Here is a 24,218-nt window from a genome sequence, read left to right as displayed (position 1 = left end):
GGGAAATGATGAACAACATAGACTGATGAACAAGAACAGACCCAGAAACAAGGAGGCATCGATTGGACTGTCGGGCCTCAGAGGGAGGGTGGGGAGGGTAGGCGTAGGGGAGAGAGATCAACCAAAGGACTGTGTGCATGCATATGAGCCTATCCAATGGTTAAGGACAACAGGGGGGTGGGGTGGGGGATGGGAATGGGGGGATGAGGACAAATATGTGACACCTTAATCAATAAAGAAATAAAATAAATAAATAAATAAATAATAAATAAATAAATAAAGGAGGGAAACAATCTTCCCTGATGGACCACAGTCTACTCACTACCCCTATTCTGCATCCCCTCTTCAGTTATGCTGTTCCAGTTTCCCCTGCTGCATTCAGACCTCTCTGGTTCTTGGCAGGTACGGGTAGGTAAAGGAACTGGTATACTTTCTCTGGGCTGGACAGCCGCTTCCAGGTGCGTCCTCAACTCAGCGGTCAACCTTTCTAGGGAAGAGTCCGACATGTTCACATCAGGGAGCACTACAGGGACACTACCGCCTGGAGAGGCCTAAGGAGAGCGGGAGGGCTCAGAGGTACCCTCCAGCATCCTCCACCACCAGGTGAGTCAAGGCCCGCCCCGTCCCGTCCCGCCCCGAAGCTTCCTCGCTTTGCCTTCTGCCGCCAAGCAGGGAGCCAGGGTCCGCCGGCTACGGCCCTTCACGACAGTCCCAACGCTTTCCGGCCGGCTGCTCCCTGCTGACGTGTCGGGGAGGCGGGGCTTAGGGGAGCGGCCCCTCTCCCGTGGGTGGCTGCTGCGGGTGACTTACCTGCGCAGAACGATGGCGATGTCTGCCCGGTCCTCGCGGGCCGCGTCCGGCTCAGGTAGGCTCAGAGCCCCACCCTGCGGCGGAGGGAGAGAGGGGCGCTGGTCTCGGAGTGGCGGGGACAGGAGGACTGCCCTGTGGGTCCTGGGGATGGGGCTTCCAGAGACAGGTTGCAGCCTGCAGTTTGGGGTGACGGTGACATGCGATTAGCGATTAGGGGGCTGTAGTCTGAGAAGTTCTGGGGCATTGGCGCGTCCTGGAGGAGGGGCTGCCCCGCAGGGTGTTCCTGGTAGAGATCAGCGGGAGAACCCAGGGAGGCAGAAGCCCTCGGATTGTTGGGGCTGTTGATTTGGGAAGGAGCCGATTTTTTTTTTTTAAATATATATTTTATTGATTTTTTACAGAGAGGAAGGGAGAGGGATAGAGAGTTAGAAACATTGATCAGCTGCCTCCTTGCACACCCCCCACTGGGGATGTGCCCGCAACCAATGTACATGCCCTTGACCGGAATCGAACCTGGGACCCTTCAGTCCGCAGGCCGACGCTCTATCCACTGAGCCAAACCGGTTTTGGCAAGGAGCCGATTTTAAAGCACCTCCACCCCACACGTGCACACATCTTTCTCCATTTGTTGGTTACAGATAAAGTACGGAAAGACAAGACTGCACAGACCTCAGGCCCCGGTCAGGCCAGCCGCATGGGGAAACTCTTGGGTTTTGAGTGGACAGATGTATCCAGCTGGGGGAGGCTGGTGACCCTGCTGAATCGGCCAATGGATCCTGCAAGCCTGGCTGTCTTCCGTTTTCTCTTTGGTAAGTCCAATTTCTGGGAGGGGCCAGTGTGATTGGGGCGGGAGCGTGACAATGGGAAGGTGATTTGAGATGGACATCTAGAAAACGTCAAGTGCCTGCTTTCAGAACTCGGAAACTGGGATTAGAGTCTGCGCCGATCATTAGCCTTTGCTTTTCTCTTGTTCCACAGAGAGGCCTCTTATATACCCGATTGCTTGCATCAGAGGCTTATAAACTTTGGGAGTATCACTGCCTCCCAACCTTGTCTATTTCTTGGTTACTTACTTTGTGGACTTCCCTCCCCTTTTCTCACATCGGAAGACATCAGTGTCCTGGAAGAGGTTATTTGTGGAGTTTAGGATCAAACCCAGCTTTGTCTCCTCTGATTAGCGTTTGGAGGCCAGAAATGCTTTGATCTGAGGCTATAGGAAATATAGAGGCAGAGGAACAGGGATTCATTTTCCTTATGTCATGCAGGTGTTCAGTAATTACACTAAGGACTAGACTTTAGAGAAATAGCAGACATGTTGGCTGTAACTCCCTAATCCAGAGCTCCCGCTTGGAATGGGTTATGATATGCTGAGATATTAATCCCGATAGCCCAGTGGTTCTCAATTTAGGGCTTTTTTTTTTGTTGGGGAGGGGGCGACACTTGGCAATGTCCGGGGACATTTTTATTTGTCATATGTGGGGCGCGGGGATAGGTGGCTGCTGGCATCTACATAGGAGCCAGAGATGCTGCTTATTGGACCTATGATGCACAGGATAGTCCCTCCCAGCAAATAATTAACCAGCCCCAAATGTCATTGGTCCTGAGGTTGCGAAACACTGCCTTAACTGGAGCTGCTTCCTGACCTGAGTAGCCCCTTCTGTTTACCCCAGTGTGCTGGCCAAATACTGCTGTTTTCTGGGTATGCCAGGAAGTGGAAAAGGTTGAGAAGCAAACACCATCCTTGAGCACTTTCTGTAGCCCAATGTGACAGACCTTTGTAAATATTAACTATCAAAACCTGAACAGCTTTTATAGCATTTTGTATGTTTCTCTCATTTAATCCTCTCTGTAACCCTGTAAACTATTATGAGCCCCCTTTTCCAAATGGGGAATTGGCTTAGTGAGGTACAGTAGCTGATCACACAACTGGCATAGTGCCTGTCACAGAGGAGGTACTCAGTAATGCTTGTTGGATGAATGAATAAATGGTGAAGCCTGGTTAGGAAAGAAGTCTGACCTTGGAGCTAGATTCAGTCAACTGTATTCAAATGTATTCTACTGCTTCCTTTGCTGAGGCCTAATGGCCCCCGCTCTAACTGCCTTCTCAGGGCTGTTGATGGTGCTCGACATTCCCCAGGAGCGGGGGCTCAGCTCCCTGGACCGAAGATACCTGGATGGGCTGGAGGTGTGCCGCTTCCCCTTGCTGGATGGCCTGCAGCCACTGCCACTTGACTGGATGTATCTTGTCTATACCGTCATGTTTCTGGGTGAGGGGAACAGGGAATATTGATTGGCCTATCTAAAACAGAGAAATACAAAGTATGAGCAAGGTCTTGGGTTCCTTATTCACTTCTATTGTGACTCATAATTTCATCTTCCCGACCTGTGTGTCATCTGAGCTGTGACCCCATAGCTCTTTTTAAAAATATTAAAATAACATTTAATTTTGATTTAGTGGTACCTGATTATAAGATGTCTGATGACTTTTCTTAATCCCACCCACAGCCTGTCCCAGGGGAGCTGGGCCTGTGGTGACCTTTGACCTCTTAATCCTCTCTCCCACAAATCCCAGGGGCACTGGGCATGATGCTGGGCCTGTGCTACCGGATAAGCTGTGTGTTATTCCTGCTGCCGTACTGGTATGTGTTTCTCCTGGACAAGACGTCATGGAACAACCACTCCTATCTGTATGGTTTGTTAGCTTTTCAGCTGACATTCATGGATGCAAACCACTACTGGTATGAATCTAGGGAAAAAGAGGGGAGGGGTCGGCTGGGTCAGGATGTTTACCAGAGATAGGGGCCCATTGAGGTCCTAGAATTTGCCCCAGCAAGAATAATTTCAGCAATGCTTTGCAAAGGTCACACTTTAATTTGGATGGATTTGGGAGGGGGAAGAGTCAGCGAGGTTGTGGCACTTGGGATGACAAAAAGCAAAATGGCTCCATTCCCACCCCTTCACTCTTTCCGTATCTCCCCAGGTGCCTTGATCTTTGCACTTCCTGTAATCTTCTTAGAAGAAGAGAAGACTAAAGCCAGACATAGCCGTTTTCAGATACTTCAAGGGTGGTCATGTGGAAGAGGGAGCAGACTGTCTCTGTATGAGCCCAGAGGTGCAGAGTTAGAGCTCAGAGTAGACGTTGCTGTGAGGCAGAGTCATGTCAGGAGGAGAGGGCCCACCAGGGCTGCTCAGCAGCGCTGTCCTGGGAGGAGGTAACCTCCTCCACCTCTGGTTTAAGGTGACCATCTTTCAGGGGAGGTGGAGAAGGGATCTGCAAACCAGATGGCAGGGCAGACAACCTTTGAGGATTTTTCCCTTTATTAAGTGAAAAGCAAATATGAGATCTCAGTAAGATGGGTATAAGTAAAGAATCTCAAGCATTGAATTAATTACTGATTTATCAGTCATTAAGTTTCATTTGTTAATACACACATACAAATACTCCTTTTATAAACCATTAGACTCATTCAGAATGGCCAACTCTGCTCATATAGAATTAAGAGACAGTTTTGGCAGAATACTCCTGACAAAAATTTTTTTAAATACATACCACTTACTTACTGATGGATTTCCAAATACCATGCTAAACACTTTAATTTTTCCTCAGTATAACCCCATGAGGTCCATAGTGCTTTCCACATTTTACAGATGAAGACACTAAGGCTTAGGGAAGTAAAAGATTTGCCCAAGGTCACACACCAGCAAGAGGCACAAGTGAGAATCGAGGCCTCCTTAGCTGTAGGCTCCAGTGCTCTTGACCACAGTGTAAGCTGCCCTTCCCCAACTTCTCGGCTCATTCATTGTCTTCTTGAAACTCTGCTTTGCTTCTGCCTCCCCAGAGTACATCTAGTCTTAGAGCCTGCGTTTACCCGTTCTCTCCCAAGGTAGGCTGTTGGTAGGGACCCTCTGGCACTAGATCCTGGCATCCAGGTCTACAAGTGTCAGTTTGTTTTGGATATTGAAAAAATTTTTTAATCTATTTCTATAAACCTCAAACGTTTTAAACACTTCCTTAAACGAATTCTTTACTAAATTCAGTCATATTCTAGCATTGTAGTCTTTTTACTGACTTTTCCCATTAGGACTAACGAATTTGCTAAGTCACTAATGGTAAACACGGAACTTTTTGTTGTTATAACTCACTAGTAAAATTTCTGTTAGGAGTTGAAATAATCACAGTTCCAGTTTTCTCATATAATTCTAAAGGGCCTCAAAATAGTCCAGAGGACCCGAGAGCATATGGGAGTTGTCCTGAGATAGATTATTACATTTATAAAGGAAGGTGGAAATGTGGCTGGACTGAGAAGCTCTCCTCAGTCCTTACCTTACTTGGTGTAGGTCTGTGGATGGCCTGCTGAATACCCGGAAGCGGAATGCCCACGTGCCTCTTTGGAACTATGCTGTGCTGCGTGGCCAGGTACAAGACCTTAGGAAAGAGGGGGGTGTTCTTTGACCGTCATTGTCAGCATGGCCGTCCCACGGCAGATTGCACTCTACTCTGCCTCCCTAGGTCCGTGGTCGGCAAACTGCGGCTCACGAGCCACATGCGGCTCTTTGGCCCCTTGAGTGTGGCTCTTCCACAAAATACCATGGCCTGGGCGAGTCTATTTTGAAGAAGTGGCGTTAGAAGAAGTGTAAGTTAAAAAAATTTGGCTCTCAAAAGAAATTTCAATCGTTGTCCTGTTGATATTTGGCTCTGTTGACTAAGGAGTTTGCCGACCACTGCCCTAGATCTTCTCTTTCTTCCCTTTTACTGGAAGGCTAGGCTGGCTTTTCTGTTGTTTCCAAAACCCTAATCTCTGGGCTGTCTCACCTTGTCATGGAAAGAATAGGGCTTTGTCCCTGCCAGGTTAGAATCCTCATGAGAGAGAGAATAATATCTGTGCTTTATGACTCTCCTTGGTGCCTAATACTGTGCCTGGCATTGGTAGGAGGTCAGTAGATACTTGTTGGATGAGTGAATATCTGAGGTGAGTGAATAGGAGAATGGAACTAATCTTCCTTGGTCCCTTAACTGAGATGAGATCTTATCCTTCCTTCCTTCCTTCCTTCCTTCCTTCCTTCCTTCCTTCCTTCCTTCCTTCCTTCCTCCCTTCCTTCCTCCCTCCCTCCCTCCCTCCCTCCCTCCCTCTCTCCCCCTCTCCCTCCCTCCCTTCCTCTTTCTTTCTTCCTTCCTTCATTTCTTTCTTTCTTTCTTTCTTTCTTCTTCTTCTTCTTCTTCTTCTTCTTCTTCTTCCTTTCTTTCTTTCTTTCTTTCTAATTTAAATTCTTTATTGTTTAAAGTATTACATGAGTCTCCTTTCCCCCCCCATTGACCTCTCCCCGGCCGCTCCCACCCCCCAGCACATTCCCTCACCCTGCTACTGTCTGTGTCCATTGGTTATGCTCATATACATGCATACACGTTCTTTGGTTGATCTCTTACCCCTTTATCCCCCTTCGATGCTTCTGTATCTCTGGCTCTATTTTTTGTTCATCAGTTTACTAGCATGTTGTTCATTATATTCCACAAATGAGTGAGATCATGTGATATTTATCTTTCTCTAACTGGCTTATTTCACTTAGTATAATGGTCTCCAGTACTCTTTTTCTTTAAACATTTGCTTTGTGTTTTGTGTTTGCAGATTTTCATTGTGTACTTCATTGCGGGTGTGAAAAAGCTGGATGCAGACTGGGTGGAAGGCTATTCCATGGAGAACCTGTCCCGGCACTGGCTCTTCAGTCCCTTCAAGTGAGTGGCAGTCCGGGCAGAGGCCTCACTGAAGCACAGGTGCAGAGTGGGTGACTCACCTCTGTCATGTCTGCAGTAATGGCTGCTGTTCCTACTTCGCCTGAATTTGCAACATACTTTCCTCTGTCCACTCATCTCCCTATTCAGCAGAAGGCTGCCCCTGTGAAACTTATGCTGTGGGTGGCAATGGAGGGAAATAAATTTAAAAAGAAGGGGAAAGCCCGACCGGTATGGCTCAGTGGTTGAGCATCAACCTATACACCAAGAAGTCTCCGGTTCAATTCCTGGTCAGGGCACATGCCCAGGTTGCGGGCTTGATCCCCAGTAAGGATTGTGCAGGAGGCAGCCTATTGATGATTCAATCCCATCGATGTTTCTGTCTCTCTTCCTCTCTTTCTGAGATCAATACAAACATTAAAAAAAAAAAAAAAAAAAGGAGAGGAAAGAGCTGGAACTAGGTGACTTGGTGAATGAGTTGGTTGCCACCCCAGCCTCTCCAGGACTCCTCAGCCGTGTACTGAGAAGATGGACAGTGTGCCTGCCCTGACACAACCAGTGCTACCAACTCTTCTCACAGCAGAAGTTCGCCTCTCTGACTTCTCTCTTCCTCCCATTTCTTCTCTCTTTTTTTGCTTTGTTCTTTTTCCTCTTCCCTGGTATTTCTCAGTTCCTGTAGTTTGACTTCAGAATCATATTGGTCAAGCATTCACCTTTTTTTTTTTTTTTAAATATATTTTTATTGATTTCAGAGAGGAAGGAAGAAGGAGAGAGAGATAGAAACATCCATGATGAGAGAGAATCATGGATCGGCTGCCTCCTGCAAGTCCCCCACTGGGGATCAAGCCCACAACCCGGGCAGGTGCCCTTGACCGGAATCGAACCTGGGACCTTTCAGTTCGCAGGCCGACGCTCTAACCCCCGAGCAAAACTGGCTAGGGCTAGCATTCACCTTTTAAAATTTCTTCTAATTTGTAACCTCTATGCGGAGCCTCCCTGCCACAGCACCCACACTTCTCCGTCAGATTTGCCCTAGGAGATTTGCCCTTGCTTCTGACAGAGGGTATGTTGAAAACAGCTGGACACCTAATGTGCATGGAAATGTACAGGGGTTGGAAAACCTCTGGGGTGTCTGTGTGCAGAGTTCTACCCACCCGCCGGGGCGGCTCCTTTGGCAAGGACAGGGTAGCAGAGGTGCTTTTGCTGTGCGTGTGCTGTGTCCGCCAGGCTCCCAGCGGGCGGGTGCCTGACCCTGTCCCCGGTGTCCGCAGGCTCGTCTTGTCCGAAGAGATGACCAGTCTGCTGGTGGTGCACTGGTGCGGACTGCTCCTTGACCTCTCAGCCGGTTTCCTGCTCTTCTTCGACGCCTCAAGATCCGTGGGCCTCCTCTTCGTGTCCTACTTCCACTGCATGAATTCCCAGCTTTTCAGCATTGGTTAGTACCTGTCGTCTGGCAGGAAATAGGAAACCACAGGGAGGGACTTGCCAGAGGCGTTGTTTGGGACTGGGAGATGATGATGGGAATAGCAGCCCCATTGAGCCCGATGCAGTCACTGTGGCATGGAAATAAACTGGGAAGAGAGAATTGGGACTTCTGGGCTCAGCTAGTCTGCTGTATAGTAAGGAATCTCTGGGAAGTAAGTATCCTTTAGTTAAGGACTTCTTTTATCGTAAGTGGGATACTTGAGAGAGGTTTCTTAAGGGAAAGGGGTCAAGGGGATTACCCACATTTCCCCAAACCAAACTCCTGAAATCCTCATTTTCTCCTTGCTTTTCTTTCTAGGTATGTTCCCCTATGTCATGCTGGCCAGCAGCCCTCTCTTCTGCTCCCCTGAGTGGCCTCGGAAGCTGGTATCTCACTGCCCCAAAAGGCTGCAAGAACTGCTGCCCCTCAAGGCTGCCCCTCAGCCCAGTGCTTCCTGCATGTATAAGAGGAACCGGGCCAAAGGCAGCCAGAAGCCAGGGCTGCGCCATCAGCTAGGCACTGCCTTCACCCTGATCTACCTCCTGGAGCAGCTCTTCCTGCCCTATTCCCATTTCCTCACCCAGGTATGTGTAGGCTGTGGTTAGCGTGGAGAGTGGCAGAGTGACAGCCATAGGGAAAGAATGGCTGGTTATGTAGCCCTTTCTTGATAGAGGATGGGATTAGCCTAAGAACCATTATGCTGATCTCCTCTGCCTTGCCTTCTCAGGGCTATAACAATTGGACAAATGGACTCTATGGCTACTCCTGGGACATGATGGTGCACTCCCGCTCCCACCAGCACGTGAAGATCACCTACCGTGATGGCCGCACTGGCGAGCTGGGCTACCTTAACCCTGGGGTGAGATTTCTGATGCTGACAATGTATTGTTCTTCAGAGCTTCCTTGAGCTCTGGGATCTGGTTTGGTCCTAAACACAATTGTAAAATAAAACAAATTTGGGTCACTCCCCTTTCTCAGGAGCCAGGTTCAACCTTCTTTTATGTGGGTTGAAATAGGGCAATGTCATTCACCTCCTTAAACTGAGATTAGATTTAAGAAAGGTAAGTAAACCACTAGCCCAGCAAGGAAAAACTCTTCCCCAAAAACAAGGTCAGGTTTTTATTCCTGGTCAAAACAACCAGATCTCTTTGAACCATTGGCAGTGCATGACTCATCCAGGAGGCAATACGATGAGGTGGGACTAATATGGGGGTTTGGGACAGGTATTCACACAGAGCCGGCGATGGAAGGATCATGCAGACATGCTGAAGCAATATGCCACTTGCCTGAGCCGCCTGCTTCCCAAGTACAATGTTACTGAGCCCCAGATCTACTTTGATATCTGGGTGTCCATCAATGACCGCTTCCAGCAGAGGTGGGCAAGGGGAGCAGGGAAGGGGGAAAAATGAAGTCCAGCTCCTTTTGCCAAGATGAATAGGCCACGCTCCCCAGTGCTGTCTTGCTTGAAAGGCTATCCTCTGATGCATGTCCCTGTAGACCTGGCTGTGGGCATAGCTGATTGCTTCCAGCAGGGGGCCCCATCACCCAGAAGAAAAGGTAATATGACTTGTTCTGCTAGAAACTTAACACTATTCTCAGATGGCCACTAATCCTCATTCTTCCCAGTGCTCCAGAATCTCTTTCCCCTCTGTGCCTCTGACTGGTCATAACATGCTGACACAGGCCATGTTTTCTATCTGGAAACCCTGTTCCCTCTCTCTGGGAATGGTGATGAGAGAAACAGAACCGGAAATTCTGATGGGTAGGTGGCTGTGGCCTTCTTAAAACATGGTTTTCTTTCCTAAGGCTTTTTGACCCTCATGTGGACATTGTGCAGGCTGCCTGGTCCCCCTTCCAGCCTACACCTTGGCTGCAGCCACTGTTGATGGACCTGTCTCCCTGGAGGGCCAAGTTACAGGAAATCAAGAGCAGCTTGGACAACTATACTATGGTGGTCTTCATTGCAGATTTCCCTGGTATGGAAGAAAGCTAGGAGACACTTTGCTGTCTTTCCTTCTTGCTTCCTTGGTCAGGGACCTTGCATGTGGTGGAGAGGGGAGGGGTACTCATGGTAGGAGGAATGTTTTTGAAATCTGAGGGGTGGTAGTGGTGAAGTGTAATGCCTGTTCTGGCTGGAAGTGAGTTCACTCACGGTGGGCATTGGGGAACTTGGTTGTCCCTGTCAGGGCTGCACCTAGAGAATTTTGTGAATGAAGACCTGGGCAACACTAGCATCCAGCTGCTGCAAGGGGAGGTGATTGTGGAGCTGGTGGCAGAACAGAAGAACTACACTCTTCAGGAGGGAGAAAAAATGCAGGTATTTTTGCTGGAATTAACAATAGCAGAAAAGTTTAGATGAGTGGAGTTCATTTATTATAGACTCAATGTTTTACCATAGCAGTAATGTTGTGGGGGCTCAAAAAAGTAAAGATTCCTGGGGCTGTGAATAGCCTCATCTAGGATTCTAGAGGTCAGTTCCTTTGGACTCCAAAACACAGTAAGAAGAAAGATGCCCGGTGGGTGGGGAGCGGGTGGTGTTAGGAGCCCGTAGGCTGACTAGGAAAAGTTTAAAGAGTGAAATATATTCATTTCTATCCCCTGCTCAGTTGCCTGCTGGCGAGTACCATAAGGTGTACACAGTGTCACCCAGTCCTTCCTGCTACATGTACATCTATGTCAACACTACGGAAGTTGCACTGGAGCAAGACCTGGCATATCTGCAAGAATTGAAAGAGAAGGTGGAGAATGGAAGTGGTGAGTAAATAAATATTCGGGCTGAGGTAACCCCCGAGTACAAGAAGTTAGGGTTGTAAATGAGGATCTAGCCATTAAAAATGGAACTTGAAGCCTCTAGCTGGTGAAAGGAGAGTTGTAGGAGAGAGAATGCTCTCTCTCTCTCTCAGTGATTCCTCTTTTTGCTGACTTTGAGCAGAAACAGGACCTCTACCCCCCGAGCTGCAACCTCTGCTAGAAGGGGAAGTAAAAGGAGGTCCTGAGCCAACACCTCTGGTTCAGACCTTTCTTAAACGCCAGCAAAGGCTCCAGGAGATTGAACGCCGGCGAAACTCCCCTTTCCATGAGCGATTCTTCCGCTTCTTGATGCGAAAGCTCTATATTTTTCGCCGCAGGTAAGTTTTACCCACAATAATACTTGTTGCCATCAGATATTTGCAAGTTGGGTAACTTCCCTGGTGAGAGTAACAGTAGGGACTTTGTCCCAGGAAAGGACAGTTGAGGGCTAAATAGCTTTTCCCATCCCTTCTCATCTCCCTGATTTAATGGAAGAGTAAATGATGTGTGTCTGACAGCCTGCTGTCTTGCTCTGCCTCAGTTGACATCCAGCCTCCCCATGGGTTATTCTTCCCCCACCCTGGAATCCTGCCAGACTATATAAGGAGTGGGGTGGGGTGCCTCCAGCTAGGATATGGGGGCCCCTGCGAGGCAATTCTCATTCGTGCCTGTGTGAGAGAAGGTAGGACCAGGTGTCCCGAAAGGGCTTTGGTAGGAATTCCCATGTTGAAACAGGAGTTTGGACTGGGTGGCCTTTTTCCTCTTTTTCAGCTTCCTGATGACTTGTATCTCACTTCGAAATCTGGCATTAGGTCGCCCTTCCCTGGAGCAACTGGCCCAAGAGGTGACTTATGCAAACTTGCGACCCTTTGAGCCACTTGGAGAGTTGAATCCTTCAAACACAGATTCTTCAAATTCTAATCCTCCTGAACCAAATTCTGAGCATATCCACTCAGAGTTCTGAGGGGGGCCAGATATTGGGTACAGCCAGTCATAGGACCATTACCTGTGCAGTGGAGATTTGAAAAAACTTTTACAGATATTTATATTTTTCTTCCTTGTCTATAGCTCTTTTAAATTCAGAGATGATATCTTAGAAGAAGGAGCCAAGGAAGTAAAGCAAGGATAAGATTTATCAATCCAAGGTTTAGAGGCCAGGAGGGGGTTAAAAGCAATGTGAAAAGGTCCTTCTACGATAAAGGGGACAGTCAGGTTTAAAGTGACTGGCTCCTTGGGGAAAGAGATTTTATGTACCATGATGAAAATAGTAGCCAAGTATTCTCAAGTGCTTGCCATATGCACAGTGCTTCACACAGTGCCTACATTACATTTAGTCCTTAATGGTCATTAGTCTTATTTTACAGTTGGAGAAACTGACATTGAGAGGTACTATAATTTGCTCAAAGACATAAACCTAGTAAGGGATGGATTGATGGTTTGAACCTCATGTCTGACTTAAGGTCCTTCACCCTGTCTCTTGTAATTTTGAGAATCACAATAATTCTGAAATAATGTAACTTAAAACTTGTCTTCTTAATTATAAGTATGATGATTAGTATGGTGATGAGGTTCTGAATGCACAAATTTTCTCTTCACTATAATTCTGGTTCCTTCTTAGTTTCTCATATCTACGTATCCTGTAAGTTTTTCACTAGCAGCTATGAGAGTAGTTAGGATAGCAGAAAGTTAAACTATAAGGAAATTTAATGATTGGTATTAGTATTTTGCTAAAAACAAGCTTAACATTTAGCATTATTCTAGCACTTACTGAGAAGGTAATGTAAAGTGAGTATTAACCAAACTTGGTGAGGGATAAGGGAATGTAGGTTTGGATATACAAGGAAACTCCTCAGGTCCGTGAATGTTCAAAGGCCTGGCACTGGGCTAGGAAGTGAGAATGCAGTTTTAAAAAAAGAGCTCATGATTTGGTAACAGACTGGCAGTCCCAGTACTTTGATAAAAGATTGCATCTGTTATCAATCTTCCCGTGCCCCACCCCACCTAACCCCCTTGGACAGTGGGCTCAGGGTTCTTTCCCAGGCATTTTTTTCCCCTGTACACACTATTCTATGGTTTCCAGTGATGCTATGCTTAGATTTCTTTCCTGTGCCCTAGACCTTGACTTATGTCTCTACCTTGATATCCCAGAGCTTTCAAACCCTGTCCTGAATAGAACTTAGCTTCATTTCCAACTCAAGACCTGCTCCTCCTTTATTAGTGAATGGCAACTATATTTTTTTTCACCGAATCATCAGTCTCAAGTCTTTTCCTCACATTTCTTGTAATTTCCAGTCCCAGCAATTCTACCTCTTATTTCTTAAATCTATTAATTTCATCTCCTCTGCTATAGGGAGATCAGAGCAGGGCTACCATGAAGATGTACAGGTTGGGCCAAGTGGGGCCTGGCAGTGAGTCCCTTGGATTCATACAAGGCATTGTATGCAATGGCTGTGCCACGAGGTCGTTTTTTTTTTTTTTTAACCCTTACCCGAATTATTTAGAGTGGGAGGGAGGGGGAAACAGAAAAACGGATTGGTTGCCTCCCTAGAATTGAGGTCTAGAGCAGCAGTCGCCAACCTTTTGGACCTCATGGACCACCAGTTGGTGACCATGATCTAGAGTGGAAGGGAGAAACTGAAATGATTGGTTGCCTCCCTATCGAACCTGCTACCCAGCCAGGTACGAGCCTGGGAATCAAAGCCGTGACCCTTTGGTGTGCGCAGGCCAACGCACTAGCCACTGAGCACCACCTCCACAGGTATTGAGCAAGAATGGTGTGGGGGAAACTGCACAACTCTGACACAATGTACCTCAGCACTATGTCCTTTGCCAGTAAGTTCTACCTTCTGTTCCCGGGTCCACCACCCTCTCCCCTTTGGTAAGAATAGCAGCTTTCTCCTTCACTTTGGGAGGGGACCCTCACAAGGATGCTATTCCCAGACTGCTAGTGTACCACCTCTGTGACTTGTTTTCCCAGTGGAAGTGCTGGGAGGATGGGATAGAGGGAAAGGGTGGTCATCTTAACTGTTAAACATTGTTCAATGTAATAAATCTGGGTTATTCAGATTTTAGGAGGAATCAGGTCTAAAATCTGTTTTGGGAGTGGGTTATCAATGTCCATTTAGCCAGAGGCATTTTAGTATTTAGATCTCCCGATTGATGTCACCCTTTAACTTTATAGAAAGGCAAATGAACTGTTTTGACATTCTCTTCTGAACTCTTAACTACCCCGTTTCTTGCCTTTGCTCTTCTCTCTGGGCTCATGCTCCTCTGCCTTTCCGGTCTTTAAAATCCTTTTCCCCCAAAACAGGAAAAGCACCTCTTCTTAAACCTTCCTAGCTATAAGGCAGGTACTTCTCTGGTGCTGCCCCTCCATCCTGCAGGGGTCCACTCATCCTCAGATCCCCTTTATTTGGCCAACGTAATTATGTCTTCAGACAGCAGTGCATTATCTAAGCATTCCAAAACCTTCTGGAGCTTTTCCCTGTCGTGAAAGTTGAAGCTCTTGTTTCTGAGCAAATTAGAGAAACTATATTCATACTAAGATTTAACACCCCTCAATTTCTAAAATTTTAAGCCTCCAGGTGAGCAAGTATAAGCAAGCATTCCTTGGGTCTCACATTTGCAGCAGGTCCAAGTAAAAAGTTGAACCACTACTTGACTTCCCACATGTGCTGGTGTAAACATATGCCAGCTAGCATGTGCCCATCTGTACTTCAGCTCCTAGACCCAAAAAAGGACAGTTCAAAGATATGTAGAATAAGTTCCTTTTATAAACTGCCACAAATTTAGAGTAACTCATTGGAAATTTGTATCTTCACTGTTATTTTAAATTGTAGTCCATTTATTATCCTAGCTTGGAAGCCGTTTCCCATTTAGAAACTTTTCAACCTCCAACACCTATTTGAAAATGGGTTTATAGATTTAAGACTGAACAGTACCACTTCCTTAATATAGGTATCCCCTCCCTTTCCAAGTTTGCAGTAGGCCACTTCACTTTTAAAGACCTGTTAGTACCTGTTTGTGCCGATAGGAATCTGAAGAGGCTTTTTGTGTTTATGCCGGTGGGGGGAACGGGGGACAATCTATTACGGAGCCTGTTTTATTGCCCTCAATCTTAGATAATGCAAAACATTGGCAGTGTAGCAATGGCTACTGTAATAAAAAGACACATGAAATTTTGACTATTTCTTTGGCCAAAAAAGACAGTGCTTAAAAAAACCAAACCTTTGCCCTAACCAGTTTGGCTCAGTGGATAGAGTGTCGGCCTGTGGACTGAAAGGTCCCAGGTTCAATTCCGGTCTAGGGCATGTACCTTGGTTGCAGGCACCTCCCCTAGTAGGGGGTGTGCAGGAGGCAGCTGATCTGTTTCTCTCTCATCGATGTTTCTAACTTTCTATCCCTCTCCCTTTCTCTCTGTAAAAAAAAAAAATCAATAAAATATATTAACAAAAAAACAAACAAACCTTGAACTTCCTTAGTGCTGGGGATATATAGAATTTATAAACATATTAAATGTCTGCAGTCAGGATTGAGATAATTGCCCTGAACAATGGGTAGAATTACAACTAATCAAGGTCAGAGTATGTTCTCAGATCACATTCATACCAAATACTTAAAAAAAAAAAGATGGACACAGTTAAGGTAGAACCTAGCATTTTATTTAGATCTTCATTAAACTGTTGGAATTGAGAACCAGACATACGTAATAAACCTCCAAAAATAGATCCTGAAAGGCACTTTCTGCTTAGGGCAAGCAGTCATGGAATAAGCATGTAAACAAGCTGGCTTCTCTGTACCACACCAGCCAAGTCAGCTTTCTCCATGGCCAGCTGCACCAGCTCTGCCCTCCCTTGTTAACACCAGCCAGAACCCCTGTAGGTCTAACCCAAGGTTTTTCTGTAGGACACCTTGGCCTACCTGGGAATGCTGGAAACATATTAAAGGAATCATGGTGTTGAGGAAAAAAAAAAATCTTTTAAAAGCTGCCATCTGAGGTGATGGCTTCTCTGTACTTACGCCATACCCCAGAATACAATAAATAAGCAATTAGAAAATGTTCAAGTATGAAGGGATTTTCCTCCTCCCCGCCAAAAGCACTGCTGTCTGAAGGAAGCTGGTTTCTCTGTAGCTACACCAGCTGTTCAGAAAGCTCATTGGACCTGGTTTTGAAAACAAAACAAAGTTAAAACCTTGGGAGGAATTATTGTGCAGTGTGGAGTACTTAGTCTTTCTTATAAAGAAAAAAAAAAGTTATCTGGTACCAAAGTGTGCAACCTACAGACCCTCAGGTACTGCCCTATGACTTCTCTGTATGATATCACAAGGGTGCCAAGTGCCTGTTTTTCTAGAGCTAGGAGTTGGTGGTTTGGCTAGTGCTGAAACCATGCATAGGATTGGTTTACTAAATAAAACCTTATTACGTACGTCCTCCAAGACAGCTGAGTAAGTGGAGAGATTTGATTTGGTGCTGTTTAAGAGATGGCAATTAAGAGCATAAGCACCAGGGAGATGGTTTAATGGTAACTGCCTTTTTTTTTTTCCGTCAGGCTAGAGCTCCATCTGGAACTTGCGTTACATGCAAGAATGATTGAATAGGGAACACTCCCTGACAAAAAGCTACATAATTAGAAATGGATCATGTTATAGGGAGGATAAGGAAAAGCTTCACATCCATAATAGAGCTGGAGACATTACAAATTCATGCTGACAGGGCTGTGGCATTGCCAGACAGAAGCTATAATAATGGAACTACTAGTACTTTACGTGCACATTACAAGGACATTTTCAGCATTTGGTGAGGAAGTCAATGCAATTAGAATTTTAGGGGGTTGGATGATAGGGCACAAAGGTTCAATTTCAAAGCATTATTTACTACAGTGTCGTTGGTTTGTTTCTAGGCAGTTACATGGATCACCTATGCTCACTAAATTCATTATAATGGTGAACAAAAAAACCTAGGGACAGAATAGCAAGCGAACTTACAGTCAGTCCCCCACACAAGCTAAAATTCATGTCATTGACTAGAGTGACTGCAACTGCTCAGGAGCTGAAAGAGGACAGGAAATTTTAGGAAGAAGGGCCCTTTCCCTCAGAGCTTGAAGGCTTCTCTGTAGCCTACGCCAACAAGTCTGGGGAAAAAAGGCTAACACTTTTAATATTTAAGCTTTCTGGGCACTTCCCATGGGAAGCTGTCCCTACCAAAGTGGCCATAGGCTGCAGTCCTCTGATAAATTGGCTTCTTCAGATCCAGATCCCTGGAATATACAAGTCCGTAACTTAATATGTAGCAATTAATTAAAAATTAAGCAAAACAATCAGCAAGACTCATTTTCAAGACTCCTGGCAAATGAGTTCAGTTCTCTGGTGTATGCTAGGAAAAAAGTTTGTGGCAAAAGTGTTTGTTACTTCCCTGGTGTCCAAACTCCTTGCACAGTCCTTATTAGTAACTATAGTTCTTGTTTTTCGGTCCCTGGCTCAACAAATATGAAAACTTGTCATTATTCTGAGAAATTCCAAGTATCAAAAGCTCATCTGAGACCATGAAATACTTACCAAAGTCCCATGTCCACCCCCTACCATGGTTATTTTATCAATAGCCTTGAGTATCCCATTTATCTGTACTAATTTCTTTGAAGTAAACATTCTTAGCTAAGATGAGCACAAAGCCCAATATGAAGTATGGAGGACTCTCTAGGGTGGTTAAGCCATGGAGCACTATACTTTTGGATTTTTTCTTAATATAAGCCTGTCCTGAAGGCAACTTAAAAGATAACACCAACACATTCTAGGAACTAAAATATTTCCCGCTTTAGTAGTCTTCCTTCACCGTCTCAGATCAAAATATATCTCTGATATACACACACCCACACCCTTAATAGTTTTCACTAGCAATAGGCTTTACCATCTTTACCTGACAATGACACCAGGGCGGAGGTCAAAATTCTTCTTCACAATCTCTAATAGCTCTCTCTCACTCTTCTGAGAAGTGCCATAATGGAAAATGGAGATAGACAATGGGTGAGAAACTCCAATAGCGTAAGAAACCTAAAAGGATTCAAATATAAGAATCAGTCATCAAGACTCAGACACTTGTGTAATACACTTGTATAAAAAAAGACAAGTAGATAACTACCCTCCCGCTAACATGCCTTTTAATCACTCATTATATAAAAAGAGTACACTATACCTGCACAAGAACCCTTCTGCATAGACCTTCTTTGACAAGGGATTTTGCCACCCAACGAGCAGCATAAGCTGCCGAACGATCCACCTTGGTATAATCCTTTCCTGAAAAGGCACCTCCTCCATGAGCTCCCCAACCGCCATAAGTATCCACAATGATCTTCCGGCCAGTCAAACCAGCATCACCCTGAAATTACGAAGGATTTAAGTCACTTTATGCCTTATCCTTCCAGTAAGTGGTCCTAGATCAACTTTGTTAAATGCATATTCTGTATCACTCAACAAATATCCTCCGAAGATTCACATGTAGGACTCAAAAACCTAGAAATAAGTTGGTGGTAGCCAAATTTTTACAAGTAACCATCACAGAAAAATAAACTGGATTGACATGAATGCCTTACCTGAGGCCCACCAATAACAAATCTACCACTTGGCTGTAGATGATAGATTGTATCCTCATCAAGGTATTTTGCAGGTACAACGGCTTTGATGACTTTCTCCTTTAGGGCATCCCTCATCTCATCCAGACAAACTTCCTCATCATGCTGAACAGATATAACGATTGTGTGGACTCTGATGGGAATCACAGCACCTCGATCCTGCATATACTGCACAGTCACCTTGAAGGCAACACAGGTCATCAGAATATCAGTCTAGTTTTGTTTTTGGTTTTCTACCCTAAGTTACAAAAGACAAATGCTATTCTTTTTTAAATTAGTCAGCTTTAATCAAACATCACTAATGTTTGATATTAAGTGTAATAATCATGTGTTATCACTTACTTGAGTCTTAGAATCTGGGCGTAACCAAGGTAAAGTGCCATTACGGCGCAGTTCAGCCAGTTTGGCATTGAGCTTGTGTGCTAAGACTATGGTTAAAGGCATGCATTCTTCGGTCTCATCAGTGGCATAACCAAACATCAAACCCTAAAAAAGCAAAGTCACCAATGTCATCAATCCAAGCCTCAGAATTTAATGTTAGAAGAGATGCAAATAGTGTCTATCTCAATACCTGATCTCCCGCACCAATGTCTTCCTCATTCCGGTCAAGGTGAACACCTTGAGCAATATCTGGTGACTGTTGCTCCAAGGCCACTAGCACATTACAAGTCTTGTAGTCAAACCCTATAACAAAACCAAAGATTAAAAAAAAAAAAAAAAATCCCATAGCAACAGAGTTGACCCTTGAATAATACATCTGCCACTTGGCTGTATATAGGTGATACAGACAATTATTTGGGAGTGGGGGGTCTGGTGTCAGTGGTCAGTCAGGTCAGTGCCCTAACCCCCTATATGTTGTTCAAGAGTGACCTGTACTGCTAAAGAAGGCAAATATACTTAAAAGCTAGTACTTTTGGAGAATGGAACAGAGCTGGAATCAAAGGATAGTAAAACTATACAATTGGAGTTAAAGATTAACAGGAACACCCTAGAAAATAGAGCTAGAGGGTTGAAAAAAATGAGCTTAGAAAAGCCAACTCATTAAAACGCACCTTTGGAAGAATCATCATATCCAATGTGCTTAATAGTTTCACGAACCACTTTCTGGTAGTCAATAGCGGCTCTGGATGTAATTTCCCCGGCAAGAAGGATCATTCCAGTTTTAGCAACAGTTTCTAATAAAAGAGAGGTTTATACTCAAATGTCACTTTTATAAAGTAATTTTCATAATGCTAACTTTCTCATCAGTTAAGAAGCAATAGTGTGAACCTACCACAAGCCACTTTGGCATCAGGATCCTGCAGAAGGTGAGCATCAAGGACAGCATCACTGATCTGGTCACAAATCTTATCTGGAAAAAAAATTCCTAAGCTCAATTTCTTTTACTGTTAATATAAGCATTATCATACCTCCTTTCTTTTCTTTTTAAACATATTTTTTAAAATTGATTTCAGAGAGGAAGGGACAGGGAGAGAGAGATAGAAACATCAATGATGTGAGAGAATCATTGATTGGCTGCCTCCTGCACACCCCCTACTGGGGATCAAGCCAGAAACCCAGCCGATGCTCTATCCACTGAACCAGATCAGCGAGGGCCATGCCTCCTTTCTTATGACCCACAGCTGTAAAGATCTTTGCTAGAGCTTCCTTTTATAATTGTGGTTGAAACCTACATAAGACTTAACAATTTAAACATTTTCAAGTGTACAATTCAGTAGCATTCCAAATATGGAGACCTTAACCGCTGTATAATTAAAGCACTGCTTTACCAAAAGCCATTGGCCTGAAGAATAAATGCTGGATGTAATAATGTTACATGTTACTTGAAAACTTGACACCATGGTCTTAATATAGCTGTACCACAAGCTCACCAATTCAGATAAGCCAGCAGAATATCCAGCATGTTTATTAATACATTTAAACTTGTTACTGCATATGTATTTTATACCCAATGTGGACTTCAGTCCCGTATCTCCAGTATACCAGACATTTTGAGAAATTAAGTCCCAAGCAAAATAAATTCCATTGTTAAATAGCCACATAATCGAGATTAATCAAGTGAAAGCAGAAATAAAGTGATTTATCTTCAAATCCACAGGCAAATCTAGGAAAGAGCTTTGGAGTACTGATTTCCATTTTCAAACAATACTTAACATTTTATTCCCCAAATTTAAAGTTTGCATTGTAAATCCAACCAACCAGAAAAGGTAAACTGTTTTTTAATCAATTTTTTTCTGATCCTGAGGAACACTAGATGGGGAAATGAAAAATGTCAATTAAAGAGTTAAAACAATGAAAGCAAGTCTCCCTTCCTCTCTGTAAAAAACAATGAAAGCAAGGACACTTTACGAAAAAAGGGAATAAAATGGCAAATTATTTCGTTTTTTATGAGTGGTCCAGGAACATGAGCTGAACAGACTGGGAAATGCCCAAATGTATTCTGAATCCTTGTTGATTTTCTCTTTATTAAAAATTGGGAGAGGAACGGAATACCACTTTCCTGAATTTCAAGGCCAAAGCTCACGACTTAATCTTACAAACTCAGAAATGCCTGTGACTTAAATGATTAAGCCACTTGACCTTCACTCATCAGGACCTTGGGTTTTGTCCTCTCCTACATTAGGTTGTGCTTGTGGAATTTAGTCAAAGGCACAATAGACTTACTAAAGAAATGGACCCTGAAACCACCACACTAGATAACTATGTCATTGTCGTCAACCTCAGGGCAGTAGTAGTCCAGCAAAATAATAATCTTTACCAGGTGATGTTTCTGAGTACCGATCGCAAGTTCCTTCAAATAGCTTCACTGGTTCACCTGTAAGCTGATCCCCGCAATGGCGGGCCGGTGGACAAAGCCCAGAGAAGGAAGCGTCCAGTAAAGCCCTGGCTAACGGTAAGCACCAAAGGTACTTTAAAACGCAATGGCAGCCTGCGCTTAATTCATGCTTCCCATCCTCCTCAAACGTGGCCCAAATAAGGCAAACCTTCAACGCGCGCTGTATTTACTCGGAGGCGGTTGCCTCGAAGGGGAGACCATATACTGCCTAAGGGCAAGTCCGTCTTCTCCGCGAGGAGCGACCCAAGCCAAGGAATTCACGGAAGAGAAAGCGTCCCTAGGGACCGGCGCCCAGGCAGCCCGGTCGCTCCCCCGACCCAGATGCCACATGCGGCAGACACGTGGTTGCGGCTGCAATGCGGGGGGCGCGCTCCCGAGGGCCGGGCGGGCGCGCGCGCTCCGGGCGGGACGCCCACTGGACGCTATTCGGATGGCGAAGAGGAGGAAATAGTGCCCTCCCCGGGTAGAGCACGAGCTGCCACGGCCCCCCGCCCTTCTCGTTTTCTGGAATCTTCTCCACGCCGGAGCGCGCGCGACCGGGTGGGAGGAAAGGAGCGGAGAGGAAGGGCGGGGGGAGGGGAGCGGCGTACACGCGCTGGGCACCGGCGGCGCCACGAGGGAGGCGCGCAGCCGCCGCTCTTTTCACCGCCCGGCGAGCGAGGGCAACCAGTGTGGGAGCCGCCGTCGGCGGGCCCATCCAGGCCAGGCCCCGTCCCCACGACCCGCCCTCTCTCTTCGCGCCAGGCCCGGTCGCCTCACCTGAGTGTCCTTCTCCCACGGACTCTGAGGTGAAGAGGAAGGTGCCCTCCTCGATGAACGCATCGTGGAAGCCGTTGAGCTGCCCGTTCATGTTGGTGGTGGTGGTGAGTGACCGTGACGTTGAGGAAGGAGAGAAAGGAGCGGTGCGGCGACGACGGCGACGTGCGCAAGCAGAAGACAGAGTTCCACTGGGCGCGGACCGGCGGTGCGGAGCGGACTGGGTGGCGGGCGGCGCGGCCCAATACTTATACCGAGCGCCCCGCGCGCGCCCGGCTCGGCCCCGCCCCTCGGCGTCGCGCGCCTTTGCACCACTCGCGCGGGGGGCGACGGGGCGGCGCGCGCGGGGCGCCCGGGCTAAACCACTCGGCGAGGCTCCCCTCCGGCGATCGCTCGCTGTAGAAAGCACTCCTGACAGGGCGTCAGTGGGGACGCGAGCGGACGGGGTCGCCGTGCCCTTCCCGTGGGATGTAGGAGGAAAGGCGACCGGGACTTTATGGGGCCGCTCCCCTGTGCTGTGCGGTGACATGGCACCTCCCTCCCGACCGTTGGCCGGGCTCTCTGTCCGCGAAGTCGCGTCCCCCAGCGGTGGCGGTGGGAATCGTGAAGGTTTTGTCCTCTGGCCCTTGCCCGTGGGTCTCCGGCCGCCCCGCGTCTGGATGCCCGGGTGGCAGGCAGCGCGTGGCCCTCAGCCCCGCGACGGTGGCCATCTTGGCTGGCCCGCGGGTTCTCCGCACCGCCTTCCTCATCCCGCCTTGCGTGCCGCGGCCGGCCGGCAAGCCTGAGGGGGACGCCCAGTTGCTAGTTTTTTTTGTGTGTGTTTTTTTCTCTCGTTGTTTTCTTGCTAGAAAGATGTATTCCTATATGTGATTTCTTGGTTCAAGCCTCCGTGGTGAAAATGGCGGAAAAGCAGAATAGTGAAAGTTCTGTCATCGATTGTAACGACTGCAGTCCTCCCTCCACACCCTGCGCTCAAGTTTCCGAAAGAGGCCCTCCCGCCCCTTTGTTGATCCTTCAGTTCCGGCTTCTTCTCCCTCCAAGAAACGAGGCCCCCCACATGGCTGACCTTGCGCCTGCTGACTTTTCCTCCGTCTTTTTTTTTGGGAGGGGAGCGGTGGGGTCGAGGTTTAGAGTGCCATTTCAATATTCTGTTCCAGAGACTGCTGACATTTTTCTTGGGGGAAAGCCTTTGTGTGTGACTAAGCAGATCCCTTCACGAGGTGAAAGGGTCCGTTTCATGAAGCTTTCGCTTTAAAAATGTCCACCTGCGATTGTCCCAGTTTTGCTCATTAAAGGGATTCTAGGGAGAGAAGGGAAAAAAAAAAAAAGAAAAAAACTTGAGCCAACAAGGAGTAGGGAGTCGGGAGCCGAGTCCCCGTTAGGAAGCAGCCCACGAAGTGGAAAGGAGGGCGGGTGTCACCTCGCCTCGTGTAGGGGCCGCGGACCGGGTGCAGGTTTGGCAGGGGCTGCGGTCGGTCGTGGCCCCGAATGCATGCACCTCGGGTTTAATGATGTCATTAGGCACCCGCCCGCTCCTAGGACGGGGTGTGCATTCCCGGGGAAACCAGTGAGACCCGCTTTAGCAGCCTCCAGCTGCTTAACCTCAGAGAATTAGGTAGGTTACGCAGAACAGTCCTCCCAGCGGTGTGAGGGAGGAGGAGAGTTTGCGATTGGGAAACAATGGAAACATCTGGGCTGTGCCTGGGAGCTTTGACAAAGGTAAAGAAAGGGCTCATCTCTAGACTTCATGGCCATATCCATTTTCACTCAAAGCAGGCAACATAAAAGAGAGAATGTATATGTTATTTCATTTGCTTTTCAAACTAACTTCATGGAAAAATGATGTTAAGACTATTTCACCTTTTTAAAGTGTATTTCACCTTTTTAAAAAGCAGAATGCCAATTTTTTAACTTACAATGAGTAATAAAATTGCCAACTGGAGCACATCGCATGTGTAGGCTGGTCAGTGCATTATCTCCCAGAAGAAAAATCTATATGGGAAGCCAGAATGTAATTACAAGATTATTTGATTAATATGGAGCCAGAACAAAGGGATTAGTTAAATTCAATGATTAGCTCATTAAACCCTGATACCTCTATGCTACCAACTCCACAGTGGGGCTGTTCCTGCCAAGGAGATTAGAATCAGCTGTTCATACTTGCTTACCTACTCTTCCTTGCTCATAACGTGTGTAATATATCCTGGT

General features: G+C 46.4%; 2 protein-coding genes across 3 annotated transcripts; one reads left to right on the top strand and one right to left on the bottom strand.

Moving 5' to 3' along the window:
* Positions 1 to 762: 762 nt before the first annotated feature.
* On the top strand, positions 763 to 15,196 carry GGCX (gamma-glutamyl carboxylase). The gene is made up of 15 exons (XM_008155913.3): positions 763 to 865; positions 1,449 to 1,619; positions 2,919 to 3,077; positions 3,383 to 3,548; positions 5,149 to 5,227; positions 6,435 to 6,541; positions 7,810 to 7,973; positions 8,322 to 8,587; positions 8,731 to 8,862; positions 9,227 to 9,378; positions 9,810 to 9,979; positions 10,190 to 10,320; positions 10,610 to 10,757; positions 10,936 to 11,131; positions 11,565 to 15,196. Exons 1-15 carry the CDS (start codon positions 823 to 825, stop codon positions 11,755 to 11,757), a joined length of 2,277 nt encoding a protein of 758 aa, XP_008154135.2. The 5' UTR covers positions 763 to 822; the 3' UTR covers positions 11,758 to 15,196.
* On the bottom strand, positions 10,675 to 22,474 carry MAT2A (methionine adenosyltransferase 2A). Of its 2 annotated transcripts, none has more exons than XM_054728185.1 (9): positions 22,014 to 22,474; positions 19,692 to 19,769; positions 19,471 to 19,593; positions 18,990 to 19,102; positions 18,761 to 18,904; positions 18,380 to 18,598; positions 17,983 to 18,165; positions 17,707 to 17,840; positions 10,675 to 10,720 (listed from the first exon to the last, which is right to left on the bottom strand). In XM_054728185.1, the coding sequence occupies exons 1-9, from the start codon at positions 22,102 to 22,104 to the stop codon at positions 10,675 to 10,677; spliced, it is 1,131 nt and encodes a 376-aa protein (XP_054584160.1). In that variant the 5' UTR covers positions 22,105 to 22,474. The 2 variants fall into 2 exon arrangements, with proteins under 2 accessions (XP_054584160.1, XP_008154134.1); XM_008155912.3 differs by lacking the exon at positions 10,675 to 10,720 and adding an exon at positions 16,007 to 17,050 and having other exon boundaries at positions 22,014 to 22,473.
* Positions 22,475 to 24,218: the final 1,744 nt, after the last annotated feature.

The sequence above is a fragment of the Eptesicus fuscus genome, chromosome 16, assembly GCF_027574615.1.
Source record: "Eptesicus fuscus isolate TK198812 chromosome 16, DD_ASM_mEF_20220401, whole genome shotgun sequence".
Classification (NCBI taxonomy): Eukaryota; Metazoa; Chordata; class Mammalia; order Chiroptera; family Vespertilionidae; genus Eptesicus; species Eptesicus fuscus.
Note: the sequence above shows the minus strand (reverse complement) of the source record. Positions and strands in the feature narration are given on the sequence as shown.